Genomic DNA, 22,965 nt, shown 5'->3' with positions numbered 1-22,965 from the left:
CATTAAACGTCAATTAAGCTCAAGTATAACATGACAATAAAAAACCTGTGCAATACATTATACATTACACTGTGCAATAATAGTTAAAAAAGTTAAAAATAGTTAAAATAGTTGTTGTTGTTTTTTTTCTCTGTCTGTAAATATAATATTTCAGTTATTGTTGTTTTTTCTACTGTTTTTTATTGCTTATTTATAATACTTGTTTTATTTTATTTTTTTATTTTTATCTTGTCTTTCTTTACTATGTCTCTTGTGTGCACTCGTATTAGTTGTTGCACTCACTGTATTCGTATCAGTTCGCTGCACTTATTGAATTCGTATTTGTTTACTGCACTTATCCTATTCGTAGTAGTTTGTAGCACTTATTATATTCGTATTAGTCTGTTGCAATTATTGTTTTCGTAGTAATTTGCCTCTGCACTATACTTTTGCTCTGGTTTATGCTTTAAGATGCTTGTTTAAGAAAGGAGATGCACTGATGACTTCTGGTGACTAGTAGTTCTCTTGAATACCTATGTTGAATGACACTTCCTGTAAGTCGCTTTGGATAAAAGCGTCTGCTAAATGACTGTAATGTAATGTAATGTAATGCAATGTAATGTAATGTAATGTAATGTAATGCAATGTAATGTAATGTAATGTAATGCACTTTACTCTATGCTGCTGTAAGCCTGCAAATTATCTTATCATGCGGGACTAATAAAGGATTATCTTATCTTATCTTATCTTATCTTATATCTTAAAGTATTTAAAAAACGGTCTAAGTATATTCATCATGTGCATTAAACATCTGTAAGAACATGACACATAACTTCTCCTCACAGTGGTGTTTCTCTCTCCAGGGGATGGAGAGGCAAAGCGCGCGTCCGGCCAGTGACACCTCTGCAGGCCAATCGGTGACGAGCTCCGGGAGCGCGCCGGCCAATAGCAGCCTCCTGGTGGGCGTGCCCGCGCTCACTGAGAGGTGCGTGATTTCAGAGTTTTTGCTAAATGACTGCAGCAAGAAAACACTCGTGTCGGAGCTCCACCGCGGCCGGCTGCTCCATCTCCACCTCCACCTCCACCTCCACCTCCACCTGTGCCATGGAAGACGGTCCACAGGCCACCAGGTCCCTCTAACACTCTCCCATCCATCTCTTGTGTGATTCTTCTTTTTTTTTCTTTTATTTCTTCCCATTTGTCTCCATCCGGATGGGAGCGGACTCGGACGCGGAGCGCAGGTGCGTCTCCAACTTGACCACCACCAGACAATGGGAGTAGCTGAGCAGTGCTGCTTCAGTGCCAAGTACCACCAGTACCAGCACCACCAGTACCACCAGTACTACCACTACTACTACTACTACTCGCCCCTGGGAGACTGTGAGGAGCAGCAGCAGCAGCAGCAGGAGGAGGTGAAGAAGAGGAAGAGGAGGCAGCAGACCAGTTCCACCTGCGGACCTCCTGAGAGACACACCTGCACATCTGGAGAGAGAGAGAGAGAGAGAGGTCCTCTGTGTGGAATATAACACATGCACAGTTTAGAGAGAACCTCAGCATCAGCACCAGCAGCATCATCAGCATCATCAGCGTCATCATCCCTGCGTTCCTCTGAAGGAATATGTCTTGTTTCCTCCGGAGCCGCCGTGGAGCGCGCAGACTGGACTTAAGAGTAATTGGGTTTAATTGCGTGTCAATTAGCAGCCTGTGAGAGGCTACCCCCCCCCCCCTCCCCCCCCCCCCTCCCCTCCATCCCCAAAAACAACCTGGACTCCCTCCCTCCCTCCTCCGTGCCTCTGTCCGTGGTCCTGAACGCAACATTTCTTGGTTTGGATTTTTGTGGAATTTCTTTCTTTTTTTTTTTTTTTTTTTTTTTTTTTTTTTTTTTTGTGTTGTTTGTGCAGCCGGAGGCGGACACGAGCATGAGCATGATTTCATGGCCGGTGAGGTCATGAGCATCCCGAGGCTCAGCACCGGCGACTCTGGGATTTGACACACACACACACACACACACACACACACACACACACACACACACACACACACACACACACACACACACACACACACACACATAAAAACATTTCTCGGCTCACCTTGGAACCACAACCCCCCTCCCCTCCCCCTCCTCCTCCTCCTCCTCCTCTTCCTCCTTTTCCACCACTAAAGGAATTTTCATTTTTTTCTCGTTCGGAGGGGAATTCATCCTCTCAAAGAGTGTGACCCCCCCTCTCTCTCCCCCCCTCCCCCTCCCCTCCCCTCCTCTATAGCAACACCTGCACCCCCCCCCCCCCCCTCACCTATCCCCCCCCTCACCTATCCCACCCCTCCAAACAAAATGAGACTGGCAAAAATGTGCCGACTGAACGCGCTGGGGATCTATTTGTGGGAAACGGTTGTGTTTTTCAGGTAAGCGGAGGCATTACAGACTTCACTGTTCATCATCATCATCATCATCATAATAATAATAATAATGTGTGTGTAATGCGTTGAAATGTGCATTTGTGTTGCTTTGCTGCTGTTTGGAACGTGCATGGGAACCAGAGGGTTCAGGAGGAAAAAGAAGAGTTGGAATCCAGCTGGGATCTTGTGAAAGTTGTCTTTGGGGTTGTGTGCGTTGTTGCATCAAGTCGCATTGAATAGTATGGTGGGGGTGGGGGGGCAACAGCGACCACTAGTGCCCATGGTGTGCTCCTCCAGTGTCAACAGGCATGTGAGGAGGAGACAGGGCGACACATGTTGTGCCATTTAGATGATGCTGGTGTCCTGAAGCAATTAGAAATGTGCACACACACACTCTCACACACACACACACACACACACACACACACACACACACACACACACACACACAGGTGTTTAAGCTAAGAGGTCACGTCAGTCAGTGTGAGGAGGCTGGAGGTGTTTGTGTCCACTTGAAGGTGACTTTTTCACCCAAAAACACAAAAAAATTGAATCATTTTCCATCCGGCTTCTGATTTATAATCCTATTTCCTCTAAAACCTTCATCTCATCTCATCTCATCCGTCCCAGCGGTTCAATAACACAATCAGTTGTTTCGAGGTTTGGGTTGTAATTTGTTTTTTCATTACAAGCAATCCATTAATCAATTAACAGCGAATCATTGTGCTGCTGCTGCACTGAACCCTGACAAACATGCATTTCTTTACTTTCAAATATGTGTTGTTGTTTTTCTGCCTGATGCATCATGATTGGAGCTCTGTTGCCTGAAGCTACAGCCAGCCATATTTTTGCATACGTATTTTTATTTTTTCCCCCATGGTGCATGTACCCATGTTGATTTTGAGGTCATCTCCGGATCCCCTTCCTGCTGGAAGCAACATTTACTCATCCCTGCATGCCTCCAGAGTGGCCTATTCATCACTTTCATGCTCCATGCAGAGACCCCATAGCAACCAAATCCTCATCGTGGTCCTGCAGCAGTAGGCGGGGCACTTTGGACGTTCAAACGTGGGGAACGTGGAGTGCAGTTTGCATTGATCGTGAACATTCCTGTGAAAATAGTCACTGGATTGTTGACTGTGATGGTCGCAGTGTTCAAGCTCAGATAAAGAAAGGGCTGATGGGAACATTCTTAAAGCCTAGTAGATAGTTTCTAAACAAGTTAAGACACTTAGTGCATCATAATTATCAATGACAAAGGATGAAATGTGATTTTTAAGGTTGTTTTGCAGACTGCATCATTAGAGGGCCGTGTGGTGGACAGACTGTGGAGGGGAAGTTGGATTGTGGAGGTTTTTGGCTCGGGGCCACTATGGGAAGCCTGATGCATCATCAACAAGCTGAATGTATTTAATAAAGAGTGAAAAAAGCGTCAGACGTCACCGTCCTTCTCACAGGATCAGGAATAACAGCAGCAGGTTTGGGGTTCGTTGAGCTCACTGCTGGAAACACGTCAATTATTCATTTCATAAAGACGGAAAACTTCTGTTTCTGCATGATGACTGACACGAAGGGATGTACGAAGTACTCACATCCTTTATTTAAGTAAAAGTCGCACGATGTACATAAGTATTTAAAGTGCAAGAATGTTCCTTACAGAGTGTTCTATTCTAGAATATATATTTTATTATTTGATCAATAATCCTTAAATGCTCTAACTTGAGGTAAAAACTGGTTGTTGTAGAGTTTGAAAGTGTTTACAAAGCAGGCAGGATGAGATATTATGGTGCATGATGGGAACTGAGGACACATAGGGACTAAAAGACATTTTATCTTTGGCTCGACTGCATCTGTTATGACCATAAACTGTAAATAAGCAGTGGACGTAGTCATTGTGACGTCACCCATTGCTTTGTGGACTGTGGCTTTTGAATCCTTGAGTTTGGCGATTTCTCCGTCGCCTTGTTGTTTTTTCTCGCAACCAAGTTACCTTTTTTGGAATACGGAGGAGTGACGTAGATATAATCAGTGTGTAGCCCCGCCCTAAAGCATCCCCTGCTTTATGGTCTGTTTGACTCTAAATGGAGCATCATTTACTAAATGAACATCATGCTGTATTGAAGAAGACTTGAAACTAGAGATTGAGACCATAAACTCATGTTTACAATGTTTACTGAGGGAATAAATCAAGAGAGAAGTAGAGTCATTTTCTCATAGACTTCTATACAACCAGAGGAGTCGCCCCCTGGTGGACAGGAGAGAGAATGCAGCTTTAACACATGAAGCTTTGGCTTCACTCTGCAGAACTGGAGGATGTCGCCTGGTTATGACCGTTCTTTTTTAAAATATGTCCATTGCAAGTTGGAGTACAACAATGACGGAATCATGTTTTCATAGCTTATAGTTTTAATGTACCCATGCTAAAATAGAATAAATATACGAAATATAGCAATAAGTTTAATTAAACAACTTTTATTTTGTTTCAAAAGTTACCTATAACCTCTAGGAGGAACCTTCCAATAAGTCCAACAAGATCACCAGTATCATCAGTTGATGTTGATGACATAGACAGTGTAGTGTAGTAGAGGTATAAGAAGCTTATAAACATCATATACAGGATTGAACTTCCTCCAGATGTTTGAAAAAGGGAATGATGATTTTCTGCTTGTTGTTCATATTGATAAACTGGGAATGAGCCTATTTGTTTTCCTACCAACTGACACTGAATGCACATTGTATGCAAATATCTCACAGTATGATTCAGTAATGTGTTCGGGGTCACGTTGTGTATTTCCGACCGGCGGGTCCTCGGCACGTTTTTGTGCGTTATTGCATCAAACATGCGGATGTGTTATTTCCCTGCTCGGCCTCGGAGGTATTTCATTATGTGAACCATCGGAGGCGTTTTCCTAGCTGCTGCAGCCACGGCCTCCTCTCCATTGAACAGGGCCGGCGTTTACAGATGGGACGGGCGGGCTGGATGTTGGAGGTGGGGGTGGTGGTGGTGGTGGTGGGGGGGTGCAGGATTTTTTTGCATTCAGCGCATTCAGTTTAGTTAATGAACCAGAGTCGGGATATTGCCGTCTCAGCTCCTCGGGCCTGGACGCTGCAGTTCCTCCTTTTTAATTGATATCTCTTTCCCTTCCGTCCCGACCCGGACCCCCCCCCCACACACACACACACACACACACACACACACACACACCATTCAGCCTTATTACTAAACATCGATTAGCCTGTCAATGGCCGGGGCAGGACCTGATGAATACACATTTAATGCTCACACATATCTCTCTCTCTCTCTCTCTCTCTCTCTCTCTCTCTCTCTCTCTCTCTCGCTCTCTCTCATTATTCATCAGAGAGGCAGCAGAGGAGAGCTGAAGAATTTAGATTCAGAGATTGGACCTGCAGGATAATGTTCATCTCAACAGAACCTTTAATCTTGTAATCAGGTTTAAATCTGTGAATTCTGTCAAAGCAGAGAGTCCAGGAGGTGAGAACATCTCCACTTCGATTTACTGAAGTTTCTTTATCGTGAGGTTTGACTTTTTGCACAAATTGAAGTATCTTTTAAATCACTGTCACTAGATCGAAGAACACCAGGAAATTATTTTATTGGTTGGTTGGACAATCTGAGAAGCAACTTTATCCTGCTGTCACATGACCAGTCACTGGGGGAAAAGAACATCAACGGCCTACGTCATGAAAATATTAAAAAATATATGTTAAACATTATTTAATGAGGGCTACATTCAAATATTAATGGATTCAAATGATAACATACATATAAAAAACATGGTTTGTCTTTAAAGGGGGAAAAACAATAGGAAGAAAAAGCCATATTTGGACTGAATCTTCTGTGTTACATTACTGCTTATTCAGATAAATCAATTCCTTCCGTTCTTCTTTCAAATTAAAAGCATAAAGTCGAATCACAGGAAGGGCTTTAATGTGAAGTAACAGGAAATGTGCTTTGTATTTATAGTTACGTTTTTGCTCTGAAGTTAAGGGATCTTTACTTAAAAAGTAGTTGACCACTAGTCCTTGTGCATGTTCATTACATTTTGCTAACAGTGCATGCTTTACCTTTGATAGACATAAACGTTACAGTACACTAAACTACATCTTTACGGAGCAGTGGATGAGTGAACTAGGAAGCCATTTTGGACACCAAACAGGAGCGCAGCTACACGGCTAATAAGATGACCTAACATCAGTGATGAAATGTTTAGTTTCTGCTGCTGCTGGGCTCAGAATACAGTAATGTTGCTGTTTATAATCTATGTCACAGTCCGTATCTGATCCACAGCGAGGTGAACGTGATCCACGTCGTCCGCTGTTATCGACCGCTCGGGCAGGAACGATTCATCAAACCGGCCGGCGTCGCGTTCCAAGAATGCCAACGCAGAAACCGTGACCGTCAGAGAATACCAAGCAGTCGGTCAGAATGATTGACAGGCCGGTGACAGGCATCGACATCTCTGCGGTATTGCTTTCATATCAGGCAGGAGGTAGAACAGTGGAACTTTTTATAAGTTAGCACAGGAAGCTTTGAGGAAGTGTGTTTTTTAGTGTTTCAAGGAAAAAAGAAACCTCTCGAGGGAAATTTGTGTTTGACTGATTTAGATAAAATATAGACTGAATGTCTCTTCTGCAGCAGCGGAGAGGTGCTCTATTTATTTCTTAAATCAGGCGCTGGAGGTGATTTACGCCGAGGCTCCGTGTGTTTTTACAGCCCTGTTTGTCGCAGTGCAACCGCAACAAATAAAAAAAAAAAACCTTCTCCAGAGGCTCCGAGAGAGAAACGACCAAACGCTCCTTTTCCTCTTTTGGATCTTCGGGTTCACGTCCGCCTCGCCGTGATGACGCAGATTGATCGCCTCTCTCATTTCTGGGTTCCTGCACAGATCGTTACTATGCACACAGGCATGCAACAGCCCCTCAGTAGGGAAACTATTCATCTCCACCCCGGACAGTAATGTGTGACCTTTTCCTCTATGGATTTCTATATTCAATAAAACTCCTTTATTCTCTCAAGCGGAAACAGCGAGCGGTCCATATAAACACGTAATCCAAACATATGGAGACAGATCTATACGCGCAGCACCGTCAGGTCGCTGTCGGAGGGGGAAACGTATGCACCATCTATAGGGACGATGTAATCTGGAGGTTCTATTAGCGGGGCGAATATGTTCCTGGCTGCTGCTGGAAGGTAACCTTGAGCTGGCCTTGAAAACACAGCTGCATGTGGGGTTCTCTACACACCACACACACACACACACACACACACACACACACACACACACACACACACACACACACACACGCGCGCCTTCATCACATCGCAGGGTAAATTAAATTCGACTCCACCAGCTCATGAGATAGATTGATGTTGAAATTTAGAAAAAGGTCATTCTCCCGTCTCTGCTAAATTATATCGAGTAAAGAAGGCCTGGATGTCAGACGCTGTTGATATTAAATAAAAGTCCTTATCCTGAACTGGCAGGATTGAAAACCGGGACAGAATTGACTTTTAAAAGAGAACACAGCGACTTAGTAAAAGACTGAAGGTCCAGGCGGTTTGTTCATTAAATGAAAGGTTAGCCTCCGCGTAGACGGTGGGACGAAAACAGGGATGTGACAGAATGACTTACTGGAATGTCACGTTACCGTGATATTTCGCTGCGCTGTAACATTCAGTCGTGGCGTTCATTAGCTGGATAAGCGTTGTGACTCGGTGTCGGCTGTCGTCAGTATTTACAGTCGCAGGCTTCGCTCTGGTTCCATACAAGTTACAACGTCATGGAAAGAAAAGAGTTCTTTCAGGGTTGAGGTTGTTTTTGTGAAGTTGAAGTGAAAAAAACATGTTTTCTGGTGTTTTTTTCACAGGGTGACATAAAGTGTTGCTGCTTTTATATCATATCAGAGTTATTGTTAGTCTAGTCAGACTTGAGTCACAAAACTGAAGCACAATGACTTGATTCTTTTATTCTTATGATTATTTATGGTGAAAACACTTTACACCTGAAACATCCAATTTTATTGTTACGTTTTTGTTTGTTTTAGTTTGAGGCTATCCTGCTTCCATAACATGCCTTCTTTTAGATTAGTGAAAGGAAAACATCCAAAATACATATTTAGCTGTTTATCTTCTGACACTTTGTCTGTTTGTGTCTGTTGTAAGAGCACGTGTCGTATTTCCAACAAAGTTATCAAAAGTTACGCACTATAATAACTTGTATAACAAGCAACAAAGTCCGTTCATTGTGGATCGGTTAAACAAACGCAGGACTTTCACCCAGGAGGCTGCTGTTCATGTCCCGTGTTAAACCAAAAGTCATTGTTAACTTTATGCTATCGTTACGTAAGGAAGTGCTCTAAGGGCGGTTGTTCATTTTTTTGTGGTGGTTCCATTATGATTGAGTAAGAACTCTAAAACAAGTGCTTTGCTGACAGTATAGGAGCTATAAAGTCCTTCTTTCAGACAGATAGGCATTTCATTTTTCACATATGTACATCAAAACTTTTTAAGTAATGAACGATAACAATAAACGATATGGTTTAATTGAAATTCTCCAGCCCTAATCAATGAGCACAAGGGATCTTTTCATTTGAAACTGTTTGGCTGTTTCTTTTCTCGAATATGGCCAAAACAATTTCAAGTACAGTCAGCAGGCCCTAAAAGACCAGAATGCAATGCAGCTCAAGACATGCAACATGCTGAGTCACGTGTGTGACAGTACGTAGCTGAATTTCATGCTGTTGTTAAACTTATTTCTGAGCAAAATAATGAATGTATAGCAGCAGGCAAAGTGGGTCAAACAAAACAATAACTTGTGTCATAAGATAAAAACGTTCAGAGCGTATTGAGCATCACAGATTGAGGATCGCAGGATGATTAAAGGAATCTAACCATGGATTCAAACTTCACTCATCCTCTTCTGATTCCCCAGAGGGAGAAACATGGCAGGAAATGAGAGTCAGGGGTCAGGGGTCAGAGGCGAGCCGGTGGAGCTGGCTGGGATTTATAGTGTTGCTCAAGGACTCCACAGAAAGGTGGAGAGCTCAGCAGTCTCTCAGAAATCATCCGCTGTCGGTTAGCATACAGTCCTGGTTCGGCCAAATTAAAGCCACTGTGTTATTTATGAAGATGACCTCAGGCTGTTTCATTTGTTCTGCAGGTGCCCGGACCATATTTATCACATCTCCCATCATAACAAATCATAACACCCACACACATATATATATATATATCTATATATAAAATCTTTTTTGCTGAGATCAATCTCTCAAGTCCCCCTAATGAAAAACCATCGACTGCTCTGGTGGAGTTCGCTACCATCTCTACAATAATTAACTTCTGGGCAGGTTCATTTCCAAAACTTGATGTATGATAATACATTATTGATTAGCAGACAGAGACGGATTTGCACCATAAATAACAGAGTATATTATCAATGCCCCCTCAGCGCTGTAACTCAGTTGGACAGAAGGTGAATTCCTGGGAATGTTTGGCGCTACAGTTACATTTCTGTAATTAAAGTGGAGCGGGACGGCAACAGAAGACAGATGTGTAAATACAGATGTGTTGTTGGTTGGAAGCTGTTTGGAAAGAGAGAGAGAGAGAGAGAGAGAGAGAGAGAGAGTGGGAAAAGTTATCTGATTTTATTTTTTTTATTTTTAACAGAAAACCAGCTTAATGATCCTGTTTGTTCATCATCACGCGTCAGATCTCAAATTTCTTAAGATTGAAAAACTGTTATTGAGTGAAGCTTGTTTTGCAATTATATGAGAATCATGATTCCATAGTTTAGAGGATGCATTATGTTACATTTAGCCAAATGCTCCAAACAAATAGGAGGCAGCTCTTCACCTCTATACTGGGTCCAAACAATCTTAATTTACAGTCATGAGTTGTTTTAAAAATAATATAGTTAGATATTTAATACTCAAAATGCAACCAAATTTCAAAAACTCTGAGAGACGGTCAAAATAACACTGCTGTCTTATATTCTTCATGTGTGGAATCTGCCTATAGGTAACGTTAGCCATCTTTGTGTCTACAGTGACTCACTGTCGCTAGCTGGTTAGCATTCTCATTTCAGTAGATTCTCTGCAACATTGATTTCTTTTTTCACAAAAAAATTGGCCCCATCCTACACATCTTAATGTGCTGTTTAACCTTGATACTTGTCACTATGAAATGTTCTTTTTCATTATTTAAAACCTATTCTGATATCAGACATGTATCCAACAGATTTCAGCATAGAAACAACTTTAATTCTCAGAGTTTAATATAATGTTGTTATTCACAGCTTAGTATGAAAAAACATCTATTTTGATAATTAGTCACATGTTTAAGCTGAGCATAATTTTAAAACACATAACCTGTAGTCTGATCTGTGAAGTGAGAACTAGTTAAGGAGTAACTAGCAACCATTAAATATGTAATATTCATGTTTCAGTTGCAAGAAGTTTTACAATTTAGAAATAATCAAACTTAACCTACATATAGGATAAAGAATAATTAAACGAATGACAAATGAGTATTTACTTGAATGGATGATTAAATATGAAACATGCAGAGGGATCATCTGTGAGCGAGCTGCAGCCCTCTGGGACAGAATCCGTGCACATTTTAAATATTTTAAATATAGATTTCAAATTTCTTTTCCAACTCGCCTTCAAAGCTTTTTCATTTCAGAAGCTTTAATATCACATGAAACTTGTGAAAGTTGGTGGACTCCAGAGGACCCAGAATGCCTCACAGCTCCACGACTACATGCATCTTTCACACAGCGGGGCCCAAAAAAACAAACACAGGACTTTCACACAGGAGGCAGCTGTTTCGTGTCCTCTGAGAAACCAGAAATCAACCGTGAATTATTTACATGAACTACTTCATGTATGTAGGTTGATTTACATAATACATGTGTCTTATCCAACCCAAACTCGAACACAACCAAGAAGTTTTGTTTCAACGTTAACCGCTCGTATAAAAACGCAACCGTGCGCCCGTATGTGAAGAGCTGGAAATGAGAGCGGCGTTTAATGACACATGACAATTATTAAGCTTTAAATGCATAACATGACACAAGAGATGTCATTCAACGTGGTGTACATGTTAATGCTTGTTCCCTATGAGATCATCATGTTGTTTTTGTGTCTTGAAGAGCAATGTGTCAAAATCTTGACTTTCGTGCTCATGAGTTATATATTCCTAATTAAATGTGTTTTACCACACTCATTTCAATTCAGTTTTTTTTTCTAGATTTTTATGATAAATTTAAAGGAAAAAAGGCACCAATCAAGTGTGCACTCTTGTGATATTTCCCCAGTGCATTCTGGGATTTTAAGCATGTGGGAACTGTTAGCACAACACAGCCAGCAGGAGCAGAAAACAGAGTCGGACACAAACACCACAGCGAGTGTTCTCCTGATAATCTGCTCTGCACACACTTCAGCCTCACCGCTCCTGAACGGACCAGAGCTCCTCTAAAGAAATCACAGCGAGGGGGGTTGAACGTGAACACGTGACCTTTTGCTGCCGCGGTTCGTGGTGACGTTGGAGCAGTGGAGTGTGTGACGCAGCTCAGCCATCCGAGTATCAGGCCGTCATCCGTAGTGCTGAGCGAGCGTTTGCTGGGCGAGCCGGGCGGCCTGTCTGTTAGTGCCAGGGAGGCGAGCAGCCCTTTGCTTTCCTGAGTGTTGCTAAATGCCAGGATGAGATCAATTAGGGCTCCAGGTCTTCAGAGGCTTCAGGAACATAATGGGGAACACTTAAGGCTAATGATTGGAGCCTTGCATTAGCCCACACCTCGTTCTCGCTCCCCCCCCCCGGCTCCTCGCTGTGTGCATATTAGACCCTGGCACACGACGACTCAGCTGTTTTTCTCTCGTGCTTTGCTTCCTCAGCATTGGCCACGGGTCTCTCCAAAGTAGCCACGGCCAGCATTGATCTGAAATAATTAAAGCAAGTCCGGACTTTGATCACAGAGAGGCGGAGAACAGGACGCCCAGGGGGAAGATTATCAACGAGAGCAGATGGAAAGGCCTCGCACGGCTTTTGATTGTGGCGGCGGTTGCGTGGGCCCCATTCCATTCTATTAAAGTGTGTGTGTGTGTGTGTTTACATATCATTGAACAGCAATGAAAGCACTGTGAATAACACACCAATTGAAAAGCATGTTTGAGACGGTTCACACACTCTACGGCTAAAATGCAACCCGGAGTGCAACCCGGTTCAAAATGCCAAAATGTTGTAAAATGTAGCAACAGTTGAAAAATGTATTAATGTGGATGTAACCTTTAAGTTTGGATAGCTTTACTACTTGGATGTTAACCATACACAACTTTAACCAGGTGAAGTAAAGTGCTATTCTAAATTAATGGCGTACCCCTTTAAGATAACTGGATTTTGTCCCAAATGAAATAGCTCCCTAAGGCAAAGAAACAAAGCTTTTTGTCTTAATCATCTATTGCAAATTAAATTCAAATTTTGCCTTGTGCTATTTGCAGGTGTTGACAACAGCATATAGTCTAAAAGCATCTTTTTATTAATACATGCTTCTTAAGTTGGCCTGTTTTAGTTTGTCACACAAAAACTAAGCTAGCAAGCATCAAATATCAGGGAGATTATCTGCATTATATTTAGCTGTTACAGGACCAGGACTCTCGTTTCCGTCCATGCTGGAGCACCTGTGTGGCTTTCTGACCGTTACTGTCATTAGCCACGCCTGGGCCTTTTACCTGCTAGTACAAGTCCAAGTGTCGGCCATTAAAAAAGGTGTATTGGCTCATCCCAGCTACTGTACCTCTGCTGATGGAAGCTGCTGGGGAGTTGAAGCCGTCTCATTGTATCTGGAGCTCCAGGAGCCTCAGACTCTGATAATATTCAGAGAGACGTTTCCTGGGTAGCAACAGCTGGAGAGATTGTCTCTGTAGGTGAGGAACATCTGACAAAGCAACACACAAAGAGAGTGCAGGACTGGTTTTTTCCCTATGCTCTCCTACTCTTCATGCTACAGTTCTTTGTTGCCCTGTGTGATGTTGTACTTCAAACGTCCACAGATACCAGTACTGATGTTAGTACTAGTCTGTCTGTAACTGGTTTATTCATGGAAACGGAGCCAGATGCATTTAAAGGGTGAACTCTTTGCAATCATGTTAAAACAGGCTTTTTAAAAAGCACCAATCTGATCTATAAAACAACCATTTATGCAAATAGAACAGACACCTGGCAGATGTTTGGCTCTGTGACCTGATGAATATGTATTTTGTGGAGTAAAAGAGAAAACGTAGGTGAGAATTTATTGTTTGTGTTTTAGATTCAAACTGAGGGATTTCAACCTAAAGTCACATGACTTGCAACCTGCCTGATTATTAGATGGAAATGATATTTGAGTTTTTGCTGACCAGAGACTTGTGTCAAAGAGCAGAAAGAGAAAGTTGTCATCACCTCTCAGGCTGTGTTCCCTCAACAGGATCTATGACCCGAATGAGCACTGACCCGTGAAATGACTCCGGTTTGTTTTGTTGCTCGTTGTTCTTGTTCATATAGCAGCATTGTGAAATAATCTGATAGATGAGGTATGTTGCTTGACTTCAGTTAGATCTAACACAGGGGTAGATGGTAGGGATAAAGCATTTGAAGTTGTTTGTTAGCCTGCCGGTTCGAGACTACAACAGAGGGTTTCAGCTGTACGATGTCCAGATGTAACGTTATTATGTTTATCATTCTGTAAGAGCGAGTGACGCAGTACGACCAGCAACGTGCAGAAAAAGTTAGTTTTTGTGGTATAATGAGTTTAACAAGTGAGAAAGGTCAAATAAGGGCAGCTGGGAGATGTGGTGAACGGGTCTAAACAAACACAGGACTTTCACCAAGGAGGCCAATGTTCGTGTCCTGTGAGAAAACCAGAAGTAAGCGTTGTTGAAACGGGCCTAAAAACCAATCATGATAACCAGGTGCCATTGTGCGTTTAAACAAGTGTGAAACAAACACAGGACTTTCACACAGGAGGCCGTTTGTGTCTAGTGTTAAACCAAAAATAAATGTTTACGTTAAACTTGAACATATTGTTGTTCGACTTGTTTCATAATGTTATGTAAGACAGTCTGCTAAGGGCGGATGTCGTTTATTTAAGCTTGTTCCATAGTTACGGTTGTTACATTACATTTTTATGTCATTATTTAACACAAACCATGATCTATTTACTAACAATAACCAAGTAGTTTTATTGCCTAAACCTAACTAACCATTTGAACGTTAACCACGTGGCATTGTGCATTTCTCCAAATGTGATATAAGTTTTATAGGAAACATATTTATTAGACATATTTTAGTCCAGAAACATTGACTATCAACATATCCCGTAGTTTGCAGAAACGTACAATGCAAACATTTTTTTGGGCCCCTGGGTTTCCTCTCTGGATCATCCATTGATATAATGTCGTCTTTCTTAATTCAAGGATTGTAAATGCAGTTGTTGAGAGTTTGTGCTCCTTGTTGTTCATTTCGACACCTGGGAGCTGTTAGTTAAGGCGCTTTTCAACAGTTGCTTCAAAACGCTGATTTTCTCTGCATTCATGGGATTCAAACTACCAACCTCTAGTTTTTTTTTATATTTATTTGTTTATTCTTGTCATTATTGTTGTAGTTTCACAAAAACTGAAGTTTGTTCAGTTTTCTAGGAGACGGATCTGTCAATTTGGAAAATTCAATTTTGTGATTTTCTTTTGTTTATATTTCACCTTTTTTTTTTATTATCACGAACATAAAGAGAGAGATAATCTGGGGTATTTATAGTTGGTTAATTATATGGTTAGAAACTTTATTGTTGACCGAAAAAAGAAAACTATCTACGCAATTATAAACAAAATCCTAGAATAAGTTCATGCATCTGCAGGCAAAATGAACAGGTTGTGCTGAATGCAACTGTACCGGATGGCAAGAGGGTGCATGCATAAAGCACAGAGGGGCAGGGGGTCAAGAAGGGGTTAAACCTCTGAGTGTTAGTGTCCTCTAACACTCAGAGGTTGAGGGGATACGATTAGTACTAGAGTCCAACCCCCCCACCTTCTAGATTTCACGGCGTCAGTGTCGTTTTATGCTACACATCCGCTATCTTTGTATAATCCCATTCTGTGACTAATCTTATTGCTCTGTCATCACTTTATTCAGTGCTAATTTCACACGGGGTTTTATGCTCCATTGTATCATATCGGCGGCCAGCTCTGAGCCCAAACAACAGAAATGTGTTTTTTTGTGTTTTTGATCCCACCACTTGTCGTCATCATAAAGAGGATTAAGCTCAGATTTGTCACGTCGGCGAGGGAATTATTGGATCTGAGATTATCTCTGATCCACCTAATTTACTGTCACAGAGAAAAAGAAGTGGACGAAGCGTTGTGGGCGTCAAACCCCTGATGTCTGCTCATCGATCGCCGTTAACCGTGAGCGTGTGATCTCTGCAGGTTACTGTAGAGGTCCGTTATCTGATCCTCGACGGTTCTGCTCCTCCAGGTTGTCCGCTCTGATTCTCCGGGGACGCCTGAGGATGTGAAGCTCTGATAAGTTATTGACAGCTGTCGTTATCGTCAATTCACTTCACTCGCTCGTCAGTCACGGGTTGTGACCTCGAGGACGCGTCAACGAGAGAGCAGGCAGCGTGAAATGCTTAAACACACGCAGTCAGTAATCAATTATGGAAATGGTTTTAATTCAGTCTCAGTGGTCACAGTAATCTTAGATGGTTGTCACAGTCGGCACAATCCTGCGCTGAAGGTTTTTTAATAACAGTAATTTAGATAAAAACAGTATTATGAATCACAGGTAGCTATAATGAGAGCAGTAGGTGTGCTGTTTGTTACAATAACATCCAAACTGAGTCACTTCAGAGGCTCATTAGTGTTTAAAGTTTCCTCTCCTCTCTTTGGATTATCAAATGAAAATATTATTTTCAAAGAGTGATGCTGAAATGACTAAGAAATATTTTAAAAGTGTTTGATTAAATGTCCACTAAAACAGCTCCACCTTAGGGTAACATGTTCATTCATCAGAAAGAATGTTTCTCTGCTCAGTCACTGTTTAGACGGAAAACATAATTCACAATTTAATAAATCTAATAAAGAGGATTTGTTCTTTCTAAACTAAAACACGTTACAATGTTCTCCAGTATCGGTATAATATTATGAAATGAAATCAGTCAGCACATTTGCCTCCAGTGAAAAGACTTCTACCAAAGTCTTCATCAAAGTCTTCTCATATTTAAATTTTGAGTGAAGTTGAAACTGAGATTTGCACCAAAGTCGAGCCTGATTGGGCCCAAAAAACTGTAATTTATCATTTCAGCAGTCTCCAAATCTACCAGACTGCTGTATTTATGAAAGCAACCAATAACCAAAAGATACAGCGGTTTTAACAAAAAATAAAGAAAACAGGGTTTTGGTTACAGGTTTCAAGGTTTAAAACAAAATGGATTTTGTTTGGATTGTAAGCCCTTTTTTATACATATATTATTTAAGGATTCAAGGATCAGTTATTGTCTTTATGCAACACAGAGCTGCACAACAAATAAGAAAAAACAGTAGTGCATTCATGGAGTGCACTTTTTAAATTTGCATCAGGAGGAATGTTAACAGCAGCAACAAAACAATACAATGTTCAGATGACATGACCGAAATCTTAACGTTAAATAATTCTCTCATCCCACCATAATTAGTAAATTGTGCTCATTTAGTGAAAATGATCACTGGTCACTTGTGAAAATTGGACAGTATTCCGCCTAATGAGTGTAATATATATATATATATCATTAAACAGACCAGAGCTAGAAGAGTTCAAAATCTGCAGACATTTAGCTTTTCGTTCTGAGTCTCAAATATCAGATCATGCCAAATGTGAGGGGCAAACAATTAAATCAATAACAGGATTTTATTTTGGAGGGGTGCTGACATAAAGTGCAGCGTTGGCCTGCAGACATGTGACCTTCTGTCGCCAGAACAAGGACAGCTGGACGGGGAAGTCTGCTGATGACACACAGAAGTCTCCAAAAATGGAACGGATGTTTTTGATTTCAAATATCACATCCTGATATCAAAGTAAATATTTGAGGTTATGGAGGATGCAAGCGGGAATAAGTGAAGTTTTTGCTGCTCAGCTTGTCATAATGATGTCAGGTTGTCTGATTTCTCTTCTTGAAGGGGCAATACTGTTGATTTTGGGAGTTTTTCCGTCACTATGACAGACATTTGCTTCATTTCTAAACCCTTTAAATGTCCTAAAAGCTCTTTTGGACCTCAGTGGAGTGCTGTCATCTCAGGCGTTTTTCTAAAGTGTGACATCTCAGACACCTCTGACTTGACTTTGATAAAACGTTGAGGTGTGACAGATGTTGCCTCTGTGCACTGGCATTTGAAAAATTCTCCCCTTTTTTTCCCAAATGGGAGTTCAACAACTAAAGGTCACAATTTCAGACTTTGAAATGCCACGTATGTTATAAAACCTTGATGTATGCTGGTCCTGACCTGCCCACAGCGTGCCTCCATCAACGTGTTCATGTGCTCCACATTTATCCATTTTCCACTGGATTCAGACAGAATCATGAGTCAGCAGAATGAGTCAGAAACCCCCTCATACACTTCAGCAGGATGTGTCACTTTAGTCCCTCAAAATATGTTTCTCCTCTCCGTGACTTACTGGATACATCCACTAAAACAGGATAAGAAAGCTGAGCTGCAGCCTAAACATGTTAATATCTTTCACAAAAATAATGAATTTAATGTTGTAGAGTCACAACATGATGGATGCATCTCTGTCTCTTCAAAACACTATTGGTATATTTACTCAACACATCCTCATACGAATCTTCGTATTATATCTTACACAAAAGTCCTTATTTTTCGTGCATGTTCCTTTGAAACTTTTTTGCTCGTCACATGTATAAAGTCTTTTCAAAATGAACACATGAAACAACTCAGTTAGGTTTAGAGCACAAAACTACTTAGTCAGCTTTGGGAAAAGATCGTGTTTTGGGTTAAAATAACTACAGAAGCTCTGAAATGACGTGATAAATAAATCAAAGCTCATTTCTTACATTCTCCTGGGTGAAAAATCTGTGTTTGTTTGACCCATCCAGCCTTCCTGTGTGGGATTTTGCGGCCCTTATACTTCCTGATTCATCATTACTTTGATTACATATGAATGTTTTTGTGGGATATTTACAAAAGACTAAAGATGAGATCTCTGCCTGGGATTCATGACTTAACAAAGAAAGTCAACTATAGAGAAATACATCTACAAACCAGAGCAAAAAAAATATATATAAAAGAAAACTAAATAGTCATTTAGCATGCTACAAGCTAACAGAAGTTAGATGGTTAACAAATCAACATGCAACCAGCTCTGTGACATTCATCAGAACCACAACCACCATGAATCTAGAATCTGATTTGAGCTTTAATGATCTACGATCAGTGTTGCAGCGTGATCATCAACATCATCAGTCACAACGGTAATAATTAAGTTACGCGTGTTATGATTTATAATCACAACAACATCATCAGCATCACCGTGGTGGTTTTACAGCAGAGACAGACAGAGAGAGCGCCGGCCTCATCCGTCAGCCGTCGACTCCGTCAGACACCATTTATTCACTGAAAGCAAAACATGGAGACACGTTGTTGTTCGCTTGTCTTTCTGAGGGAGAAATGCATGTTCAAAATGTTTATAGAGACATTTTTTTCCTTAAAAACGAACCTGCAAGTGATGGCAAGAGTTACTTAAAGACTTATTACATATAAAAAGGTAGTTTGAGCTATTAATACATTAATGAACACGCATAAATGTATATTCAAATGTATATGGATAATTCTACTAATTGTATAAATGGCATTAGCATTAGCTTTGATTAAAAAAAATCTTTGTTTAGGGAATAAAGTTAGTTCAGAATTAGTTCAGAATTGAACCTCTAATTGAAAACCTTATTCTACTTTTTGAGGTAGATAAACCAAAGGTAGCCAAATATATTTATCCCAAAAACTTGAAAATGACGTTACTGAAGACGCCTAAAGCAGAACCGGGCCTCTTTACACCACGCTGGACTAACATGTCAGCAAATAGTTCCATTTTTACACATAAATCCAACATGTATATCTTCATACAACAGTTTGTAGTGCAGAATCTGTTAAAGCAACAAAACGTTTGAGAAAAGATTGTTATTGGGGTTAAAATAACTATTAAAGTGTTGTTAATTTAATACATTTACGTGACAAATAAGTCAAAGTTCACACAGAACATTATTGTTGTTTCCCCAATAGCCGATATTATGAAGCCCAATGACATCATTCTGTATAATAACTAGTATAATGTGCTTTGTTTTTTGTTAAAGGGAGAGTGTCAACGGGCCTTTGGAACAAGAGAGAAGTGACATTTAAACCAAAACAAAGAGCTAAAAGAGGCTAAACAGCGTTTGTGTTAATGTTAATTTTTACCGTTACACATGCAAACCATTTGATTCAATGTAAACATATCAATTAATACTATATTTTAATATGTTGCATCAGGTTATATAACTATATCGTATGTTTAATCAAGATGTTTCTCACAGCTCGTTAGCGTTCCTCAACATCGTCATCATCATTCACAAAGTGGTATTTATGGTATTATATCATGTCAACTTATCTTCAGTTATCATCATTATAATGTCGTTATCAGCGTGATGATTTATGGTCGTTTATAACATCATCATCATCATCATCATCATCATCATCACCATCATCATCATCTGTGTAACACGGCAGACAGACAGAGGCTGCATGGCCGGGTCCGTCATTGGAAGCCGCCTCCGGGCTGTGTACGTGTGTGTTTATATATATGTATGTGTGTGTGTGTGTGTGTGTGTGTGTTTGTATGTGTGTGTGTGTGTGTGTGTGTGTGTGTGTGTGTGTGTGTGTGTGTAGTCATGTGACTCTGCAGGCAGCTTGGCCAGTGACCTGACAGACAGGGTGACCCGAGCGGCTGGTAACAGCGTGCACGGAGACAGCAGCCAAAATTCATTTATTGCTCTCCTACTTCTTCATCTTCCTCCTCCTCTTCCTCTCTCTCTCACACACACACACACACACACACATATGCACACACACACACACACACACACACACACACACACACACACCATCAAACACACACCATCCTCCTTTACCCGCGGCCTCCTCTGTGCCCGGCATGATTTGTTTTCCGATGTTTCTCACTGATGAGGGCGAGCTCTTGGAAGGTGTGTGTGTGTGTGTGTGTGTGTGTGTGTGTGTGTGTGTGTGTGTGTGTGTATGTGCATAAACAACTGTTTGTGTGTGTGTGTGTGTGTGTGTGCGTGTGCGTGCGTATACAACTATTCGTGTGTGTATGTGCGTAAACATTACATTACATTACATTACAGTCATTTAGCAGACACTTTTATCCAAAGCGACTTACAGGAAGTGTGAGTGTGTGTGTTTGTGTGCGTGCGTATACAACTGTTCGTGTGTGTGTGTGTGTGTGTGTGTGTGTGTGTGTGTTTTGAATACATCATGAGAACAGAACTAACAAGGGACTCGTCGTTCTCCCGATCACGGACGCTCCATGATTCTGTCTCCACCCGTTGGACCGTGACTCCGATCAGCCCTCTCCTGAAACAGCACCGACTGCATTCCGTGTTTATGAATTGCTAATGGATCCATTTATCACCGATTTGACATATTGGAAGTCACGGTTAGCGGTTTTCACATTTAGGTTGCGAATTTTAAGCACGATCGACTGTATCATCGGTCATTTTAATTTATGAGAGATTAATGCTCTGAATAACTGTCACTTTCACCACTTCAAACTCTCTGTGTTGCTCTCATAAGCATTATGGGAAATTATTCTAACTCGGGGTCAATAAAGGGTCAGATGTATCGGTCAATCCTTTGACTTTCTGAACTTCATAAAGTCTAAAAACTTCTGCAAAACAAAATAACAAAAGTCCTTTCCACTTCCTATCGCTCCACTCTGTATCTTGAGTTCAACTTTGTCAGGAAAAATCATTCTGTCCGATTTCAATCATTGATACTTCCTCCTCTCCGCTCCTGACGGCGAGGAGACTCGGCTGCTGCTTCACTGGACGTCTGAGTGCTGCAAAGTGAAAATGTTCCAGCATCCAGATGAATTATTCCTCATAAACACAGCGGCCGTAACTTCCCCCTTCACTCCGTTAAAGTTTGTCTCAGGCGGAACCAAAGTAAAACATTCATGTCAGGAAAAAAAAATCCTATTAGGCTTAAAATCCATTTTTCATACATATTGATACATTTTTAAGAGTCGTGTTTTGACTCAAATGTTCAAGAGGATTTTGATCAGCTAACTGAATGACTAGCATGCTAATTTAAATAATCACCCTCATTTAAAAATGTCATTAAGATATATTTCTCCTCAGGATTCTTTAACTTTGCACAAATCTTTTTTTTTTCCAAACTAGATTCTGGTATCAAATTCCCTCGCTGCATGCTCCGAAGCTGAAGCTCAGATATTTAAATTAAGTTAAATATTCATACTCAAGACTTTTTTGGGCTGCACCATGACAGAAAACTGTATAAATGATGCACAAGACATCTCGAATATTTCATATTTCACAAAATCCAGCCGGACATATTTTGATTTATGTGGATATTTAACATCAACTCTCGGTTGAGCAGAGTTTAAAGAAGTCAATGAAAGTGGAACTAAGTAACTCCTGCAGCAACTGATGCAAAAAAGATACATAAATCATTTTTTTTTCTATTTAAAAATGAGTTGTTGAAAAAATTAATCTTACAAACCAAACTTTTCAACTACTTTGTTTTTCATGCTGATATTAAGAGGAAGCAACATACTGTAAACAGCACAAGTACAATTTTAATACAATTAATGATTAAAACTAGTCGTCAGAAAAATATTGGCTTTGTACGTTTCTGCAAACTGTGGATATGTTGAATGTTGGCATTTCTGAAAAAATAATATGTTGCATAATTATCAGCCTCATATCACGCTGGAAGAAAAACACAATGACACATGGTTAACGTTGTAAAACTATGGTTAGGTTCAATCAACCAAACTACTCGGTTAAGGTTAACATCATGGTATGTGTTAAAAAAAATAACATATCAACATAATGTAACAATTGTAAGATAATAACAATGTTAATAAATTACAACCCCACTTAGCAGATTTCTGTGACGTAACAACCTGAAATAACAAACGTAAAGTCAACGTTTACTTTTGGTTTCACACAACACACGAACAGCTGTGTCCTGGGTGAAAGTCCTGTGTTTGTTTGACCCGTCCACATCACCAATCCCACCGGCCATTTCACAACTTTCTTTGCTTGTTATACTCGTTATTATACCACACAACTTTCAATAACGGTTGCTCGATAAACTACGTCACTTTCTCTGCAATTCGCTCGTTGTACTACGCTGCTCCTACTGCAAGAAGAAATGTAATTATTCAACGTATCCTGTGGTTTGCAGAAGCCTACAATGGCAACATTTTTTCCTGGTGACTGGCTGAGTATTTCAACACTGTAATTAACT

General features: G+C 40.7%; 1 protein-coding gene across 1 annotated transcript in view; it reads left to right on the top strand.

Annotated features, from left to right (window-relative positions):
- Positions 1-22,965, top strand: part of glra1 (glycine receptor, alpha 1) — a 114,109-nt gene that overhangs the window by 7,528 nt on the left and 83,616 nt on the right. The window contains 2 exon segments of the mRNA XM_054597150.1: positions 843-964; positions 1,199-1,359. Of these exon segments, the coding sequence (XP_054453125.1) occupies positions 843-964; positions 1,199-1,359 (283 nt within the window).

This window comes from Anoplopoma fimbria, chromosome 4 (genome assembly GCF_027596085.1).
Source record: "Anoplopoma fimbria isolate UVic2021 breed Golden Eagle Sablefish chromosome 4, Afim_UVic_2022, whole genome shotgun sequence".
NCBI classification, from domain to species: domain Eukaryota; kingdom Metazoa; phylum Chordata; class Actinopteri; order Perciformes; family Anoplopomatidae; genus Anoplopoma; species Anoplopoma fimbria.
Note: the sequence above shows the minus strand (reverse complement) of the source record. Positions and strands in the feature narration are given on the sequence as shown.